The 20,196-nt window shown below is 43.7% G+C and overlaps 1 protein-coding gene across 2 annotated transcripts; it reads right to left on the bottom strand.

Moving 5' to 3' along the window:
• Nucleotides 1-3,689: 3,689 nt before the first annotated feature.
• tlcd4b (TLC domain containing 4b) lies at nt 3,690-19,323 on the bottom strand. 2 transcript variants are annotated; one of them, XM_041956837.1, is made up of 7 exons: nt 19,070-19,323; nt 15,749-15,901; nt 13,397-13,486; nt 9,314-9,372; nt 8,878-8,972; nt 8,680-8,753; nt 3,690-8,577 (listed from the first exon to the last, which is right to left on the bottom strand). In XM_041956837.1, the coding sequence occupies exons 2-7, from the start codon at nt 15,892-15,894 to the stop codon at nt 8,229-8,231; spliced, it is 813 nt and encodes a 270-aa protein (XP_041812771.1). In that variant the 5' UTR covers nt 15,895-15,901; nt 19,070-19,323; the 3' UTR covers nt 3,690-8,228. The 2 variants fall into 2 exon arrangements, with proteins under 2 accessions (XP_041812771.1, XP_041812772.1); XM_041956838.1 differs by lacking the exon at nt 19,070-19,323 and adding an exon at nt 18,500-18,579.
• Between the last annotated feature and the right edge of the window lie 873 nt (nt 19,324-20,196).

The raw sequence follows: 20,196 nt of genomic DNA, 5'->3' as shown, positions 1-20,196 counted from the left end.
ATCACACCGTGTTTTATTTATTTTTACACTGGATTATATATGCTGGCAGGGTTAAGAAGGCTTGGAAACTGCTTTTTGACCGTCATGTAGGTAGACAGAGTTTGCAGAAAGCATACATAAGAAATAAATATTCCGAATAACATTGAAGGGCGCTCATTCATGCTGAATATTGCTTGTGCAAACACTTTAAACTGGTTAAAACTTCAGCTGAAGTCATAGAATTTAAAGCACTGTAAGTCACGTGTGATCCCCGAAAGCATTTGAAAATATCGTTTCATGTTTAATCCTCGCTGGCAGTCGACTTGTCAGTTTGTATGCGAACACTGAAAGCAGTTTGACGAACAGTTGAAGAGTAAGAGCTAAAAGCAGTTGACGTGTCTGCTAATGTGTGAGAGGTGAAAGCAGCTGGAAGGCACGCTGAACTGCAAACGATAAAAGCGCTTGAAATTGAATTTGAAGTGCCACGGAGAGTTGACGTCTGCGTGGGGTTTATAATTCAAGTGTCAGTTGAAGAGCAGAAATGATTGGACGTGTCAGTTACTGTGTGAGAGCTGAAAGCAGTTGAATTGAAGAAACAGCTTACTTGAACTTACACAAAAAAAGTGTAAGTGCTGAAAGTAGCTGAACTGTCTGTTAAAGATTTATTGACTTATCAGATGTAAGTATTGGAAGTTTTGTTGAAGCAGAAGGGCTAGAGAGAGCAGAAGTGTGTGTGCACTGCAAGCGGTTGACATTTCAGTTGGCGCCATTTTGCATTCTGTAATTAGACATGGTGGGATCTGAGGGCGTATTTAGATATTTACTGGAAATATCAAATAAAAAATCTTATGTCGATGCTGATGAAAAGGTGGAATTTGGACATCTGACTCTCAGTATTTTATAAAATCCTGGCTTTGGCCCTCAGTGCACCAACAACCAGCTACTAATCCAGTCAAAGTACAATAAAAAAGAATCCAGAAACATCATAGTAGACCTCATAAACCGCTTGAGCTTCCACCTCAGATCAATACAATGTGGTGAAAGTTTTGTTTCTGTCACTTGTAATGTTGCTAAGATGAAAGATTACCATAAACAGCCCGTTAGAATATAGAATTCTGCTTAGAAAAATCTGCACAAGCACAGAGACATGCTCATTTATGCACAGTTGCACCTCCTTCTCTCTCTCTCTACACACACACACACACCAAGCGAGAGTCTTATAAACATTTCACAGAGAGGAGAAGAAGAAGCACAAACATGGAATTTGGACACTTTATTTGGGCATGATGGGAGAAGGGAAGGGCCTGAGTGGACTGCGAGAGGGACAGGGATGTAATGCCTTATGAAAGAGGAATCCCTCACTCTAAAAATAACAGACTACACTCAGATATTTACTGCGCGGTGGGCTTCACTGTTTACGCTGGGTCTGAGTTCATCTGACACTAATAAGCTACCTCTGGGTACATTTATTGCAACATGCCATGTGGATGGTGGCTGATGAGTAAAGAGGCCTCGGAGGGAGAATGTCTGTGATAATGTGCTTTGTATTTACAATATTTTTACTTTAAATAGCCGCTGGTGTTTTATGAGAGTATGTTTTTCAAGAGCTCGGTTCAGATGGCGGGATCGTAAGCAACCTCGGGTCCAAACAAAGGGGCAGTTTAACTGTTTGATGATGTACAATTTCTAATTTCTACTGGGACTAAATATGCTGTGCGCCAATGGCGCATTGAGAGGGCGGAGATGCATCAGCAGACAAGCATCTTGGATAGCAGCAGAGCTCCAGGCTGGACATGTGTGTTACAGATTCATGGCGTTGAGGACAAGTCATGAGTCATGAAATATAACAAAACGCAGGCAGTGTTTCAAGGACTAAAACTGTTTAGGAAGAAAGATGTGAAAGCACAGAAACGGGAGGGAGAGGAGGAGATAGAGAGGGAGATTAGTGCAGTCTCAGAAACCCAGAAGGGCATTTCTACAGTAAGCTGCTTCTCCCTCCACCCACCGACCCCTCTCCTCACTCCATCCACTCTGTCTGGCTATTTATGGTAGAAGTCCTCAAGATCCTGCGCAACTCCGAGCAGTTCTGAAGGCTGAGTTCATGGCATCATAATTCCAACCTGTCGCTACGGTGGGACAGGAAGCTTCAAACAAACCTGGATTTGGTCAATAATAAATGACATTATTCTCATAACTCATATTCTCCTTAACCTTTATTATTATTATTATTACTTTTTGTCTTTCAACTTCTTCAACATTCAAACTTAATTCAAACTTGAATAAAGTTTCTTCATTCGCTTGAATTTGTCAGCAGCGAGCACATGCATATTTTCTTCACAAAACGTTGCCTTTCCCTCTTCCTGGTGATGTGGTAAATCTCACTCATCTATACTCCTCTACCTTGTGCCACCTGAGGAGCGGTACGAGCCGAGAACTGTCCCTGCTCTCAGCTGCTTTCACACGTCCTAATCTTGGCCCTGACTCATAGGCTGGGACAGGCTCATGACATCTTTGGCTGAGGTAGGTGGTGATAGCTGGGTGCTCATTGTTAACATATTGGTGTAAAAGCCATTTCAATCGACTCCGGCCAAGAGTATAAGTACCTTGTAAAATTGGCTCCGTTTATAGCCTCTCCAAAGTCTGGAATGTTGATTTCTAGATGTGCTTTTGTTTCGCCAAGTCTGGGAAAAGTCTTCAGCATAAATTCCTCCTGAAATAGACATATCCCTATAATCTATTTATTTTTACATAACTATAACTTGCTCAATATAGTGACTTGCTTGTGCCCACAAGGAACAGACTCAAAACACAGATATTGGACCTTGTAAAGAGGGAAAGAGGAGACTTGACATTCATAGACATGAATTCATTAGGTTTAAAAGTCTTACAAACACAGCTGACAGAAGGTAAACACCCGTGAGAGGCGGTGGCTTTCTTGCAGAATCAGCCATGCCATGAAAACAGCCGAAACACTGCACAATCTTCTTCTGCAACTCGATGGTAATTGTGTTGAATCGGGTGCCGACAGACGGTGTGTTTCTGTGTGTATGCGACACGCAGGTGGTGATGTTCGTTCTGTGCATGAGTGAGGCTGAATAGAGTCTGATCTGTGAATGTGTGCTGCGGTAGCAGGAGGAAATTTTCATTGAGTCTCTGTTATGTGACCATGTTTGGTAAAGCTCCTCAGGCACGGTCTCTGACCAAGCCCCTTGACCGATCGGTGCACACATGCACACACACACACACACACACAAACACACAAAGGAGATGGTTTCAATCATAGACCTACTGTGGCTCAGACCCCCCCTCCCAAATCTTCCACTTTTCATGCTCCTTCATATCTCTCTTTCACCCTGATTTCAGTCAATCTGCTCCCGTCTCCTTTTCATCTCATTTTGAAATGTCACAGCCTGTGTTTTACCTTTATGTTGGATGGGTCCATCTTTTACACACAACTTCAAAGAAAAGAAAAACATGGCGCAGTGGTGCCAGCTACCAGTAGCTGGTGTTAGCTTGTCTGGGTGGAACTGTCATACTCCCATCCCACACTGGACCAGTTCAGTAGGCTGCTGTCTGGATGCTTTATGCTGAATACAGCAAGTCATTCCCATGCTGCCATTTTTCACACACCAAAGAACCTGATGAATTAGTCAAAGAGTAAAAAGTATAATGAGGATAAATCAAAGAACAAACAACTAGCTTCTCTCGTCTTCAACTTTATTGAAGAGCAACACTTTCAAGTAAGTCTCAGCTTTCAGCACTACAGTTACATAATCATTAGTAGTGGTCATTGTAGACGACGACAATCCCAGTCACAAGGTAATGCTCAGACAAGGACCCTAAGGCCTGTGTGTAGTGTAGGCTGTTTCACATTAAAATCTCCAGAAAACAAAAGACAATCATAAGAAGAAATTGCATTGCAATAAAAGGCGAAATAAAAATAGCAAGGGAAGGAACATAAGCCACACTGGCAAGTCATTCAAAAGAAAAAAACAAGGTAAGTTTTTTGATTATCAGTTTGTCTGCAAATTTTCCAGTTATTCTCAAACATTATACAAATGTTGTCATCCTCGTCACACTGAAATTCAATTCATTCTATTTCATTGTACACCTAGGACTGAACGTGAAATCAAGTATTTCAGAAGAACAAAAATGGGGCAAAAATACTAGTTGTCTAAGTACCAAGTGTAACCTTGAGAAGACCGGCAGAGTACACTGCTGAAGTACCAGATTCTGATGTAGCTTTGTTAGAATGTACCTAACATGATGTCCTGTCATCCAAACGAAACCAAATGTGACCAAAACACAGGAGAAATTAGTACAGTGTGCATCTGGTTTCAACACTTGATCACAGATATATACAGATTTGTATATACCTTTATGCTATATATATTTAAATATATTCATTATATAATGAATGCTGGCCTCCCCAATGAAACAAAGGCAATGTGGTTCTTCTAACCTGATACAATACACATCATGGCCTTCCAATAGCAGCCTTATCGAATCATTAATTCATTCTGTTGATTTTCAAACAGCCCCAGGTTGTGAGATACAGCACAAATATCAGGTCTGGAAACAGATTCTATAGAAAACCCTGACAAATACAAAAAACTCTCATTCTGTCCAGTCCATAGACAACCAGGCAACATGCTGTAATTCTTATACACGTTGTTTTTACTTTGTGCACGAGACCTGCATCAGAGAGTAGTCTCAGTCTAAACTCAACCAAAAGCACAGGACGCTGCTATAACAAGTGTTATCGGCATCACTGCTCAGCCAGTCTCAGGAAATCTCCCACAGTGTAGCGTAACCATCATAGTGTCGTGACGAATGACTACAGTTTTACTCCACAACTATTCACAGCTTTAAGTTTAGGAGGCCGAAGAAGCGAGATGTTAGCCTTCCTGTCAACTACCTGTATATCTTAAAGATATGTCAAAAATATAGTTTGATTTCCATTCTCATCACCTTGGACACTGTGAGATCATCTTAATGCCACTAAATAATCCATCGCAACATTCATAGAGACAGTCCCCCGTATTCAGGAGAGCAACAAAACAGGCTCCCCGACAGGGATCAGCTTTGGATTATAATACTTGGCCGGATTAATCATTGTGCAGGCAATTATAAAAATATATACAGAGAGTACACGTATGGAATACAGAGGAGATCATCACTGGATATTACATCAGAAAGGTCATGCTAATCCAAACCTGGCTGCATCACATCCACCATTTGTGTAAAGGCACAAGATACTGTAGCCCCTCCTCTGTGGTGACAGACAGAAATACAGGAGATCGCTGAGTTATTGCCCCACAGGGAGTGTGCTTTAGAGTTCCACAGTGAAAACACCACCAGGCTATCATAACTATCTATCCAACTAGAGATACAAGGACTTGAAGGGCAACTCCATCAACTCTAGTAATCAGTCTGTTGACACGTCTTGGAGAGCACCACTGCGTATGTGGAAAAACAAAATGTATAAAGCCTTTAGTGGCTCCAGAGCGAGCAGTGTCGAGTCTGATAATTTGCCTAGAGTGATGTTACAAGAGTCAGCGTTTATTGGGCTGAAAATGGAAAAAGTCTGGCAGTATGGAGTTAGAAGTGAGAAGAGTGAGTCGAAGTGAGCTTTCCAGACCTCTGTAGCCCGCTCCACGTCTCTGCTGGAGGTTAGCGGCTTGTGGCTACATTAGCTGCTACCATCTTAACACACCCAAATCTCCAACAGAACTGTCAGTGGGGAAGTTGCATTGTGGGTGATGTAGGCATCAGGTTTGGCCAGGGGAAAATAATGCATGGAATTTTACGTTTTTACGTTGTTTTTACGCATAATTTCAAATTTGACTGAAATAAAAGCTTCTAATTATCAAAAAAAAAAAAAAACCAAAACCTGTATATCTTGATGCACCAACTCCTAATATTTACATAATAGCCATGGACGGAAATACACATTAATTTGCATTCTTTTTGCACCACATTTGGATGGAAACCTGGCTGAAATCTCTGGGTCTGCTGTATTGATCATGATTCTTTAAAAAAAAAAAAAAAAACAACTGTCCACTATGAGCCTGACAATGTCATAGGAGCGCAAGCCAGTGGAGTACTCTTTTAAACAAAAAGGGAAACAGGAATAAACATGCAACCTTGTCCTTTGTAAATTTCGTATTTCAAATCTGAAACACCCTCTTGTATCTCTGTCTGTCATGCTATCAGCTATGTAGTTATTAGTGTCTGCTAACAGCAGACTGTACAATAGAAGAATCAATGAATTTGTAAAACCAAGTAATGCCAACTGGCATACAGAGGCTGTGGCAATGTTTAGTGAGTTAGCCAAACAGTGTGCAGAAGGTACCTGCAAAGCTGCATGTGTATATGCTGTACAGACATGCAGGGAGAGGAGAAAATCAACAATACATGCATTCAGTATCTGAGCGGCAAAAACATTAACTGTTTTGGAAGACAAAACCCTTTAAAGCATTAGATTAATGCAATTAATATTTAGATGCTATTCATCTATCTTAACTATTCACTAAGGCATCACAGAAATATGTCAATCTTACCATGCTCTATAGTGATGATACAGTTTATACAGAAAAAAAACATGCAGATTGCCACATTGCTTTTAGCTGTGACAGACTGGTAAATCCAAATTCATCAGATATTAGAAACTTGTGAAAAATGTCATATTGCTAGCATTCCTATTGCAGACATTCTGCCAAAGGAAGAGCACCCTGTCAGTGTTTCAGAAGGGCACCAAATACCGTGTATGGTTTTCACGCTATGCTATGCATGTGCAATCTTGAGGAATGGAGCAGCAGTTCACAGTGTGAACTTTTTCTACCCCAGTGCTCACTTACGTTCTCAGAGTCACTGAGAGCAAAATGAGATAAATGGAAGAATAAAAGCCTCTGGGGGTGTTTCTCTAGAAACACACACTGACTGGACACAGTTTGGTGAGTGATGCTGCTCTCTTCACTGCATTTGTTGGGGTAAGCGCTGAAGACAGTAAGAGCAAAGGAGATGCAGAAGTCCCTCTGAATCAGTAATATCACAAAAGATGATGTTTTAAAGGCTAAAACAACTCTACAGTAGAAAGAAAGAAAACAAAATGTTGATTATCTCTTGACTAAGGGATTGACAGAGTCTTTGTAAGGCAGGGGGAGAGGTAGAACAAAACCAAACGTTCAAGCTGGATGGTGGAGTATCCAGTGAGGCAGAGGGTTGCTATGGATGTAATATGAAACAGACATGTTACTGTAACTGCTCACGATTTCAGGCTGTGTAAAATCAGAGAATAAAGGGGGCAAAATACAGCACCGTGATGCAGACACGATGAACACTGAAAACGCAATATTGTCCTGTGACAGGCTAAGGATGTTGGCGAGTGTGTCGTCCTCTCTCCTGCATGCATATTCCTAGTTTTTTTTTTTTTTAAACTCATAATCCAAATTCTACGGAGGGTGGAGGGGCATGGCTGGTGATATAGGCAGGCGCCACTTGTTACAAGGAGGCCACAGCAGGTGATACAGTAGAAGAGGCATTATGGTGTTTTTCTGTCTCTTTCTGTGAGGTCGGATGAGTTCGAGACAAGAGCCCTATAGATTTCACAAACAATGTGTGGGTCTGATGTGAGAATTCGCCACTCTGTGGGCCACGTCTCAAGTGTGGACGGAGTATGAACAACAGAAGACGCCTCCAGTCGTTCAGGAGCAATATTGAGCAAAACATGGTTGTCTTCTGAAGGGGCTAAGCTCTGTTAGACTTCGAGATCTTAGTCCTCCACAATTATTGCTTTCCTGTCTTTCGCAGGCACTTCAGAGGATTGGGCTTTGGCTGAAGTCGAGCATGAGAGGAGACTGAGGGGAGATGACAGAGGAATGACGGTCGGGACAAAAGAGGCGACTGACAGAAGGAGTTAAAAGTGTGCTTGTGAGCTCTACCTTGTCGTTTGCTACCGAAAGCTATCACCCAGCAGGATACTCATCCGTCAGTGAAAACACTGAGGCTGCAAAGGCTGGTGCTTGAGTGAGTCAAAGAGCAGTGTCCTTGTCGGGGTCAGAACCTGAGGACTCTTGGCCTGGTCCGCGAGCTGACGAGGTGATCGAGGGTTGAGACCGGGGCATTCGAGGGTGGAGGTGGGGGGGGATGCTGAGGCTTTAGCAAAAGAGAGAGGCTGTGAGGTTCCTAGATGTCCAGTCTCCCTTCCCTGCTTATGTCTGTCTACATACCCTTTGCGCTACATCTCTTTAGTCTGTGTGGTTGTTGACATGCTTCTTGTCTGAGGAGGACAACGCCTCCGTTCCTTCCTTGACCTTTCGTCCTCCCCTCCCAGTCAGGACTTTGTAGCAGCCGCGGGTGATCTTATACATCCACACAGTGTTTAAGATATCCAGGGCGATGCAGGAGGTGATCCAGGCCACCTGGGCGCCCAAGCCCAGCCGCTCAAAGTCTGGAGTGCCAAAGGTGGCGAATACACTGGCCCAGTAAGATGGCATGACGGCGATGCGCACCAGGAAGAACACTACTGCCATGGCAACACCGTTTAACACCACCAGCCGGTGTGAGCGTGGGTACTTTAATGCCTCAAAGAACCACCTGGAGGGAGAGGGTGATTAAGAAATGTCAGAGGAATATATGTAAGCCATATGGTAAAACAAAGGGTGATTATGGGATTATTCACTTGTTGAGCTGACTCACCTTTGGTTCACAAACGGTGTGGACAATTCTGATATGAGACGAAAGTTGGCAAAGTAGGGAAGCACGCCACGTGTCTGCAATGACCAAACAGACACTCAAGCAAAATGACACTAATACATTACGATAAAGGAATAATCCAGTGTCTCCAATTGCTATTCAAATGTGTACACTCTGGGTCTTGAAGAGTGATGAACTCACCAGCACATATCCATATGCATAGAGCGCCGCCAAGTGGTGACACACAAAAAAGCTGTCCCCCATTGTGCTCCAGTTACACGCAAGCAGCACGAGATCTAGAGGACGGGATGACAGGTTGTTCAGAGAGCTGGCAAACTGATGGTTATATACACAACTGCACCACTGGTGAAAATGTAGAGATCACATGTAGAAGACAATGAGCAACACATTTAAGGCTGAAATGTTATAATAAATCTAAACTGTGGTCATAACCTTCAAAGTGCAGATTGTCTGAAGTCCTTCATAGCTGACAAGTCTGGCCTTCCTCACTATAATCAAGTTGCTTCAGATTAAAGTCCTTTTCCTTTCTGTGTTCACACATTACAAGCTGACTGGCTGCCCTCATGGACTGTGCACTAGAAGATAATCAACAGAAGTAAAAACAAAAGTAGCTCACCATAGAGGAGGTAACCACACGTTATGGCTACATTTAGTTTGACGAGACCGGGGTCACCCCTGCGGAACAGCAAAGAACACACTGTTAAGGTACTTTCAACATAGCTGTAACGCCCCAACCTTCAAGATAAACAAGGCAGGAGGGAGGAAGGGGAGCTACTTACTATTCCAGAAAAATCTAAGCCACTCACACCGTGCCCCTCTGATTGATAATCTACTGCTGTAAAGAGAACATGATGCAATTTTGCAAACTAATCAATGGAACTAACTCACAAAGCATGAATCCCATACAAAGGTCATTCAAGGTTGATTGTCTAAATGACTGTCTAATGTTGATGTTGGTAGGTCTTCATTAACAAGAGCAGCATGTTGTTTGAGCAACATATCAGAAAGTCTTTTTTGTCTCCGAACAAACAGTACAGCAGTTCATAGACCCATGATGTGCTCTGTTGACCGTTAGGTGTCCTTGCAAATAACATCTGTTCAAAGTAACAATGAAGGTGTCTCTGCTTCAACAGACATTCAATCCTGGTATCAGTCACGAGTATCGTATAGCCAGTGACTGGCTGAACGCTTCTGTAACAGAACCCCCCCACAGCACACATACTGTATAAACATACACACTCAAAACCCCATGCGCACACACCTGCTGTGTGACGGCTCACCTTACCCACCAGACGACCCTGGCCTTTTATCCTTTAACTTCGACTGAGTCCATATAAGTTATATGAAAATAATCATACCATGTTGTACTGTGATTGTGTGCCTGTGTGACATAAACGCATCTGTTCTTACATCCCCAACGGCTACAGGTGTCTCAAACAAACAGCTTTGTACATGACTCAACGTCGATCGTGAATTTCATTGTAAATGACGCATTTCTTTCTCTCCGATTATGTAATCTAATGTCAGTTTCTAATGTCCGTTAGAGCGCACTCCTGCTGTTAGCTGATCAGCTGTATCACCTTACCACTGCACTTAGACAGAAATGCAGCCAGCAAATATGAGCTTGGATAACACCCAACCTAACCGATAGTGTGATAGCCAGAGAGTCTGCAGGCTGCTGTCAGAGTCCAAAGGCCTCTTGATAATCTCATCAGTGTGATCCGGCTTCAGTTAATTAAGCGTACAGTGAGCCTACGCCCTCTCTCAGTGTCTGGTTAACTGACTGGAATTTGGCCTAGGAAGAGATAGACTGTGGAGCCTTTTGCACAGGAAGTGCTACAAAGGCTGACTCAGTGGAGCTAATGTAAGAACTGAAAAGATTTTGCTCTCAAGTGGCACATACGAGTGTCATTTGAGTCTGCTTTTCTCCACAAGGGGACCATTATAACAGCACATATCCTAAAAGAATTATAAAGCTTTAATCTGAATGAAATGTAAATTTAAATGTTACAAAAATGAGCAAAAATGAAACTTAATTTTACTTTTAATTTTATAAGTCTGAGTATTTTAACATGGAAATAGGATTTCAGTAGTTGCTTGGCATATTCTCACCCTCGGGCAGCTCCGTCTTAGTCTTTCGAAGGCTGTTCAGAGTAATATCACCTCTAACGTCCTGTATTCCATTCTCTGTGACTTTCACTTTCCCCTTATTGTCTCCCATCTAAGTTATGGAACGCTTTGCTTTCAGGCTGCTTTACACTGTGCATAGTGTAGATGTAGGTTGACATCAGAGAAACATGATAAAATCTTCGATTTCGAAAATCGATTCGGAGCTTTGGGGACCAGTGATAGCTTCCAACAAAATTCTGACACTGCCAGAAACCAAAAACCAACAATGTGACCACTGAGCCAAGTCTACAAACCAATCAGAATAAGACATGACTGACATGATTACACAGAATACACTGGCATTTTATGAGTGCCATTATAGAAAGGTTTAGGGAAAAAGCAAACATGCACGCATACAACAAGCCAAAATACAGTAGGTGAAACAGAAAAGAAGTGTGTGGGAAAACCTAGTAGAGCTGTGGATGGGCAGATGGGTTGTATGCTGTATTACTATTTATACTGTAAAGATACAAATCACCACACACTCATCGCACAACCTGACATGCCTCATATTGATATTGTCACAAACACAGAAGACCAAGTTCTCATCAGATCCACCTCACACAGAGTGACATACAATAAACTCAAATTGAAACAAAGTCAATTTGTTAAGACAGTCTGGTGAATCTGACTTGGAATAATCTTACAAACAAGCCTGACAGGAAATAATAAATGTTCGGGATAAGAACACGAAATGTTCTGTCTTTGAGAAAATCGATCAATCAAATGTTTTGAAAAAAATGTAGGTAAAACATTGTTTCTAAACCAGGTTGACCTCCACTCTGCACCACCCTGAAATTTTCTCCATTGGTCTCCTCAGACATCCCCGCACATGTAAAGTTTAAATCCAGATAAGCTAATCAAAAAGATACAGCAGAGGCGAGGCGGTCAGATACGGCGCTTGTTAACTGAATGGATTATGATAGCAGCCGGGGCCATGCTGCCAGCCGGAGCGACACACTGAAAGAGTCTAAGCCGTGGCTGAACACAATACAGGTTTCCAACCATACGGCCACTCGAGCACTGTTGAGAGCAGCAGAGAGAACAATGCTGCTGTGTGGCTCGTCTTAATGATGCTGTAATACAATCAGATTGACTGGAGAATTTGTGCTTGCGCCTCGCTCGTGTTGCAACTAGATGAGCTTTAAGGCATTAGAGCGCTGCAGGGGAATATTTAGGTGCTGGTGGGTGAAGGGGATAAGATGAAGAAATAACCAGACATGGAAAACTGCAAGGCTCAAGCTGGAACACTAATATGCTAACACAGAAACGATTTCCACAAAGAAAACCACCTTCTTCTTGTGGGAGCTGAGGGAAATTATGTGACAGAAAACAAAAGTGCATCAAATCCTGTCCCAAAAAATGTGGGGAGGAAGGCTAAGATACTAAGCACCTGAACACTCAGCAGATGAAGATTGTAGTAGTAGTAGTAGGAGGAGGAGGAGGAGGAGGAGGAGGAGGGAGGGAGGGAGCCCCCAGCCTCAGTCGCTCTCTCCTCCCTCTTGACCCCCTACCCCCACTTTCTTTTCTCTCCCCTTTTTCGCTCCATCAGCGATGCTGGCCGGGGCCGACACGCACACAATAAGAGCGAGGGAGGTGTGCTGCATTGATTCGACAGCCAGAGACGTGGGGTACAACCGACAGCTAGAGGCAGGAGGAGGCTCAGGGAGGACTGGTGGTGCGCGAGGGGGGAGAGGGGGGCAGATGACTAGGCTGCTGTTGTCTGCCATGAAAAGGAGCCTTGTTGGTGGGATTCTAGTCTGTCTGCTGGAGAGCAAGAGGAAGCGAAACAGAGGGAAAAGGGAAAGAGAAAGAAGATCGAGACGGGGAGGAGGAAGGAAAGAGCGCTGTCAGAATATAAGGGAGAAGTGAGAGACAGATAGCTGAAATGCTTTAAAAGATGATTGAGATATTGGAGAGGAGAAAGAAATGGTGAAGGAAATTACCATTTCTCTTTTTCAAGATTCATTGATGCAAATAACACAGTCAGCAGTGACAGATAGAGTGGGAGACAGAGAGAAGACAGTAAAGACAATAATCAAAGGCTAAATCCACTGAATCCACAGCTCTCTGGAGACTCCACTGACACATTAGATCCATCCTCTGCCGTTCCCCCTTTCATTCGGATGAAGCGAACGCCATCGTCATCTCTCCAAAGGTATTAACTACCAACCCTGACGATCGATGCCTCACTGCCACCCACCTCCCATCTTCAGCCCTTCATCTGTTTCCTCCTTCCCTTGTGAGCTAGACATGACTGCCAGTCTGAGAAGGCAGATGTGAGAAGACAGGTTTCTCCTAAAAGAGCCCAAAGCATTCACACTACTTTTTTTCTTTTTTCACCTGCCAAAGTGACACGGCATGATGTTTTAGTATTTTTGCCTTTTCCATCATCCTTATTTTTGTGTTTATGGGGGTTCCTGGGATTGTATTTATTTGCATGTTACACATTCTCCTGCCTTATGTTGTTATACTGCAGTGATGGTGGATATTTCACTTATGAATTAGCTTTTCTTTCTGTTCCTCTTACCAGACGGGGTTGGCGTTGACCGCATCATCGTACCACAGGATGTACAGACAAAACAACCCCACAATCAGGGCGTGCACAGTCGACACCAACCTGGGGATAGACACACAAGATGAACAACTAGTAAATAAGATGACAGACTAATAGGACTTTACAGTCAGGAATTGCAGCTAATGTGGAAATCGGGGGTGCTAATGTCTCTGCTGTCTGTTCATTCTTGCATATAGTATGTAATTACATCTACATTATCCCCTGTGTCCACATGAGTGTAAGCCTCCTTTTTAATCAGGCCTGATACAGCATAACCCTGACCTTTGGAGTGGTTATCTGGGCCATTGAAGAGATACTCCAGAGGTCCAGTGGCCCTTATCTCTCCTCTACCAGAATCACATACAGTGGTCCCTGTTCACAGGCCGCAGCTGCTGGTCTGAACCCTGGCCAAGACTGGCTCTACAGATCAACTACTGTATGAGAGGATGAGTCCATTATTACTGCTGAATCAGCCTAAAGTGTCTAAAAATGAGACATCCATGGAGGAACTGGGCTACAGGAAGTTGGTACAACAGTGTCAATATTGCTGTCTGTGTTAACAATCTCATAGCCACTCTTTGGTTCTTGTGTTTGTATTGAGATGTTCCTAATTATATTTGCAAAAACAAAAAAGGCAGAATTTAAAAGAAGAGGGCAGACAATAGAGAAAATAAACAAACAAATAAATAAGGTCAACAGATAACAGGCTTCTAGTTTATACAGCTGTGGTCAATACTAGACATGTGATGCTGTTTTTTCTTTGGAAAAGCTTTCTCCCTCCTCTCCATGCACTTAAGTCGTGGTTACATAAACAACAAACTGACACACTGAGCTCTGGCCGTTATGCAACAGTAGGCCAATCTGAAGTGAACCATCAGTGCGTGGCCTTTGACTTGTTTTGGACTATTTCTTGGTCAGTACAACACGTACTTTCAAATTCGGATACAAAGGCTAATGTAACCTATAGGTGTATGAAACACAGATTAGCTGTGAGTGCTGTCAGACAGCAAATAAGACAACCAATAACAGCCAATAACTTGTGAGAAGTGGAGATGTTATATAACTACAAGTGATTGCCCTCTGAACTTCACCCCTGAGGTTTCTCCTTGAAACTTAAAACTGCTCTGTGTTCCACCAGCCGGTCACATCACAGCTGTAGTTTAGGGTTTTTCCATTGGCACTTTTAGCTGCGGCGAGTCAAACCATGCTACACTGATTAGCGTTTTCTCGAAGTGGGTTGCAGGGATGTGAAACAGGCTTTGTCATCATGCAGGGAGGATTCCACAACTTTTTAAATAGCCTCTGCTGCAAGTACCAGACACAGCAGACACTTCATCAGTTTCAATCATTCCATCTTCATCTTTTCAAGCAATAAGCGGCAGGTAGCTGGCTACCAAAACTGTTGCACAGTCCAGTAGTAAACAGCGCTAAAGAGGGTGCTGATTTTAAACGTCACGACTCAGACAAGCACGTCATCAGTTAAAGACACCCCTTCAAGCAGGCAGCCCTGTTGTAATGGAAATGCAAACCCCTGCTGCGCTGGACTGACGCCATGTGTATAGAAAAGGGCTCTTTGAGTGGTGTGTTGATGAGTTGGCCTGAATCACATCAACGTCCGACCTAACAGAGTTGCATCACAAATATAGTAAATACAAAGCAATTAAGTGAAACAGCTAAATGCCAATAGGAGTTCTTTCACTCAAGTCTGTATTACAGTGTACATTTTCAGATATTGTAGGAAAAGTGTGATCTTATTTTATTCTAGAGATTCAACACCTCGATCCCCAAAAGGCCAAGAGACACAGAGCATCGACATTCAGTCACACTTTGTGACCTTGACTCCCTAAAATCCAAATGGGGAAACAGCAAGCCTGGCTCTGCCTGAAAGCAACAAAATCCTCCTATCTGTACCTCTGAAGCTCACTAATTAACACTTTATATCTCATTATTAACATAAAACAAACAATGCACTACAAACAAGATATAATGTACTAATTACTGAGCTTTAGAGGTGCTGCTGGGTGGATTCTGTCACCTCCAGGCATAGCCAGTATATCCCAAAATGTCAAACTATAAACTCTTTAAATGCCTTGGCTGGTTATCTTTATTGTGATGCAACCAATCACACATAAAAACATGATAACCCTTGGTAGATAGCTCAGATGAAAGATATGGTGACCTTGTATTAGGTCCTGAGCCGGGAAACTGCCAAAACAAAAAAAAAAGTTCAGCATTGGTTTCCACATGGTCCCTGCCAGAGCACTTACAGGTTAGACACATAAGAGAAAAGGTACAGCAGGAGAGCAGTGGGTTCCTGTTACACACCTGGAGTTCCACTCTGTGAGCTTGATGGAAGGCAGCCGTCCATAACCTGGTGTGATGGCAGAGGAGAGCCGCGGGCTGGCCACCGAGAAGAGTAGCTGGAAACCCACGAAGCTGCCAGCTACCACGGTCAACTCTCTCGTCTCCATCACTCACCTAAACGCACCAGGGGGGAGACAGAACGGGAGGGGTGGGGGCAGGATACAGAGAGGGTGACACATGGGGAAAGGTTCAATCGATGACTGTCAGTCATCCTGGGCAACGCCAGAGGAGAAACTGAGGCGGCGGTGGTGGTGAGAGGGTGAAGTGGCACCCTGTGTGGTTCATCCAGTCCACAAAGGAAAGAAGAAAGGGAAAGAGATAGAAGGGAAAAAATAGAAGCTGAAGGCTGCCTAATGCAAGTGACATGAGAGCTTCAGACAAGCAGGGCAGTTCATGGAGGGGAAGAGAAGATGAAAGGTACAAGAGAGGCACTAAAGTTAAGGGCAACAGTGGGAAAAACAGAAAAAAAAAATCATTGGGTGTCGTGAATAGAGTGCATAGCATTAAGATTTAAAATAATGGTCTGCATTATTATGCATATTTTGCAAGGGGATTACAGTGAGTTGTTTAGGACACACCAAAAATCCCTGAGAAGAAAACAAAGGCTGAGTGAGGAAAGAAAAGAGGATTGTTACAGTGAAGCAACAGGTTCAGCTCATGAGGCAGAGAAGACTGCGTAACATGTTTTAAGGCTGTATTTTACTTCAACAATTCTCTTTATGTTCCCCATATGTAGGTTTAAATCATTCGTATATTGTTTCCTTATTGCTGACACTCTGATTTATCTCACAGATGTATGTGTTATCAGTGGTAGTATGAGGCAGACAGAGGAGCTGTAGTGGTAGACCAATACAAACTAAATAATGAGAACTACTGGCTGTAACCACACGCACATACACAGTGTACACACACTAACGGAAGAGATCTGTTTACTTTGACTCAGGTCAACAAACTACAGGCCTGTCTTTTCAATTCACAGGCAATCAGTGGACATGGGCTTAAACAGCAACGTGTTTGCAAAAGCAGCAAAATCCATTTGATCAAATGGTCTTTTTCAGGCACGATTCACCCAAAAAAAAGAGAGGGAAAGTAATCTTTGAGTCCACAAAGTCCCTCTTCCATTCACTGTAGATTGACCTTACAGCTGGACTGTAATCTTATCGGTTTTCTGAGCTGCTTACATTGCAGAGCAAAAAATTCTGACCCTGTTCTAAGCCAACGGATGTCTCATGGTCGGGTCGTAGCATCAACAACTCATTGGCCTCCGTCCCAGGACCAAGTACAGTAGTCCTAGCAATCTGTAGCCCTAAACTTGGACTGAAAACTAGAGATTGTGACAACGGCAGCAGCTTGTGAGTGTTCCTCTTTTCCATTTGTTTTGCTGCATACAAAACATCCACATTTAGCTTTGTTTCTCAGCTTCCTCCTTTCCACCTATTACAGCTGCAGTCAAAGAAATTCAAAAGAAATTTAAAAAAGGTCACAAAGTTCATAGGAAAGACGCGATGCGGAAGTGATTCCTCATCCTGACTTGTCATTTGTTCTTCAGTAACATCAGCTATTACAACATCCCACGTCTACGCTAGTCTGGACTCTGGCCTGATAAATGCACCTGACCTCTGATTAAACCACAGAAATGATGCAATCCATCGAAAAGCACCTATTCCTGGAGATCTGAAAATTAGGATTGTGCAAGGTAAAGACTACCATGACACTAGATAGAAACCTAGCTATTCGTTTTTTTGATGGCATTCTCTTTGCAAAGTAAACAAAAGTACTTCAGCTCCTGGGAAGCTCGTGACATGTCAGGCATGCTCCCTACATTAAGTTCTATTTTTACTCAAAAATGTCACGTCATGTGTGCATGCTGTTACATAAAATACAAGGAAACAAAGCTCAAGAACAAGCGACTGAGGAGAACAAAGCACCACAAGACAAAGTGCCACAAGCAAGACCCATCAATTTAAACACCGCCACGAAGATTACAGTTTTGCTCAGAGCCACCAGAGGCAAACTTCAGAAGAAATTTTCCACTTGAGCTTGACAAACATCTGCAGAATAAACTTCAAAATGGATCAAAGCAGATGGGATGACAACTTTCAAATACACGTTTCCAACAAATCAAAGCAGCTGTAAGAAGCGCAGCTCCTGTCCCACTGTGCCTCCCGGTGCAACGTTCACTGACATTAGGAAATGTTCAACAGGGAAGCCGAGGCGGGCAACCGCGTCTTTTTGGTGGAGCCACAACACACTGAGAGCCTCTTATTGTCCCCAGAAGCGGCTATGCACATTCCTGTGCCACGCTGATCATATGCAGCATGTGCCTGAATTATTCATTGGCATTCTTCACCTGACAGGCTGGTTCACAGTGTCCCAAGGGAGGGAAGCAGCATAACCCAGCCGCCTCACTGCGGCTGACAGACCGGACAGGAGAGGTGCTCCGGCGTCCACGTTTGACCTTGTTCCGCCGGACAATCCTGCTGCTGTCAGCAAACCATGACCCCGTGACATATCGACCAAACATAAATAATAGCGCTTCAATTTCCCCCTGTTCCTCTGGAAATCTAAACCGGCCTCTGTCTACCGCATTGCTGCACAACACCAATGGGTTTGAGTCGCTCTGTAGCTGCTCTTGAGGCACAATCCTTGGTCAGCCTGATCACGCCAATCTCTGCAGGCAGGTCGGAGCACGACATGAATACTGATAAATACCTGGCGATCCTTGTCGTTTTAAGATCATTGAGAGGTTTGCAATAAGCAGACGCTCCCCTCTGTGATTTGGAGTGCTGTGCACCCTGCGCAGCAGCAGCTGGCGTGGGCATTGCACAGTAAAGGGAATATGTAACAGGAATTGGCTGCCTCTCCATGATAAGTCCTTCATGACTGTGCTTTGCAGTTGGTTGCATATGCATAGTGAAGCACTGCAGACCGTTAACTTAGTGGGAATGGCGAGCGGCGAGTCAGTGCCGTACCTATCGGCCAAACTGTCACTCGGAAACCCAGTTTTTCAACACAAACAAGGCGAGTGTTGAACGAGTCGCGGCTAGCAGTCGTGCCCGGCGGCCGGTGCGCAGCCCCGCGGCTCTCCGGAGCAAAGTTGTTGGCTAAAACTGAACGGACTGCTACGTACACTGTTGCCGCCGCCGCCGCTACCGAGGAAAGGCAGGCGCAGAGCTGTAGCGGTCCCGGTCAAAAACGTCTAAAATGTGTGAGATAAACACAGCTCGCTTCGGTCTACGTCGCGTTTTGCTGCGGTGGGGGTAGCAGAGGGAGCCGTGTTACCTGCTGTCCGTCGCATAGGTCTGTGTAGGCGGATGAGCTCCCGTTCAGCCGCCGTCTTCTCCACTTTCTTCCAACTTGACGTTAGCTAGCAGGTCGGCTAAACCGACACAGCCCGCTGGCTCTGGCCGAAAGAAAGAGACGGAAAAAGGAGCCTCCCCTGCTACAAAGACAGCGTCGTGTCCCGACGACCATTACAGCTCGGAGGAAAACGGCTTTTCTCGCAGCCTCGCTTCCTCTCTGCCATGCGTTTCCACTTATGAGTCCGGCAGAAAAGTTTTTTTACGCGTTTTATTTTGGCGTTGACAGTAAGGACCAACCGGTGACGTTGGCACGTACCCACCCCCTCGTGCACACGCCCCCCCCCCTCCTTGCGACTGAGGCTACACCCACGAGGAACAAAGGCCACATGACATTATTATTGATGATAACTTGGAGCAGGAGAGATAGTGAGACAGTGGAGGCCTGAAGGAGCCTTCAGCCGGTCCAGGCATCCGGTGGTCTCCGTTTATTTACATATGATGTCAAAATCTTGAGTCACATTATGATTATCATTATAACACAGTCCAGTCTTTTAAAATCAAGCTGCACTTGCACAGTTGTAATATATATATACATGATGTGGGCTCTCTCCTACGTCTGAATGTAAAAATACTTGATATCATATCAAAATGCAATGAATGCTAACCTATAGCAGCCTTGAGTGTAAAAAAAAAACCAAAAACATGATATAATCCCAAATTCTTAAACTTTACAGCATATCTTCAAAAATGTACAAAAAAAGTAACGCTGAGAGATTAGTCAAGTGTTTGATGGACAGAAAATGAATAAACATTCTCTGGTTCATCTCTCATGAGAGGATTTGCTGCTTTTCTCCTTTTTATATCACCGCAAAGTTATTCTCATAATCAGATTATCTCTGAGTTTTGGAGCATCATTTAGACAAAACAAATAATTTAAAGACGTCACTGGTGCGGCCCTTTGCACAGCCCTCTCGTCCTGAGCACACAGGAAATCATAGAGATTTATAGCGTTACGAGGAGGTTATCATTTTGTCTTGACTCTAAAGGCGGATATAGATAAAGCTGGATGTCGCCAATCACAGCATGCTACACGGACAAGAGGTAACA

The sequence above is a fragment of the Chelmon rostratus genome, chromosome 17, assembly GCF_017976325.1.
Source record: "Chelmon rostratus isolate fCheRos1 chromosome 17, fCheRos1.pri, whole genome shotgun sequence".
Lineage (NCBI taxonomy): Eukaryota > Metazoa > Chordata > Actinopteri > Chaetodontiformes > Chaetodontidae > Chelmon > Chelmon rostratus.
Note: the sequence above shows the minus strand (reverse complement) of the source record. Positions and strands in the feature narration are given on the sequence as shown.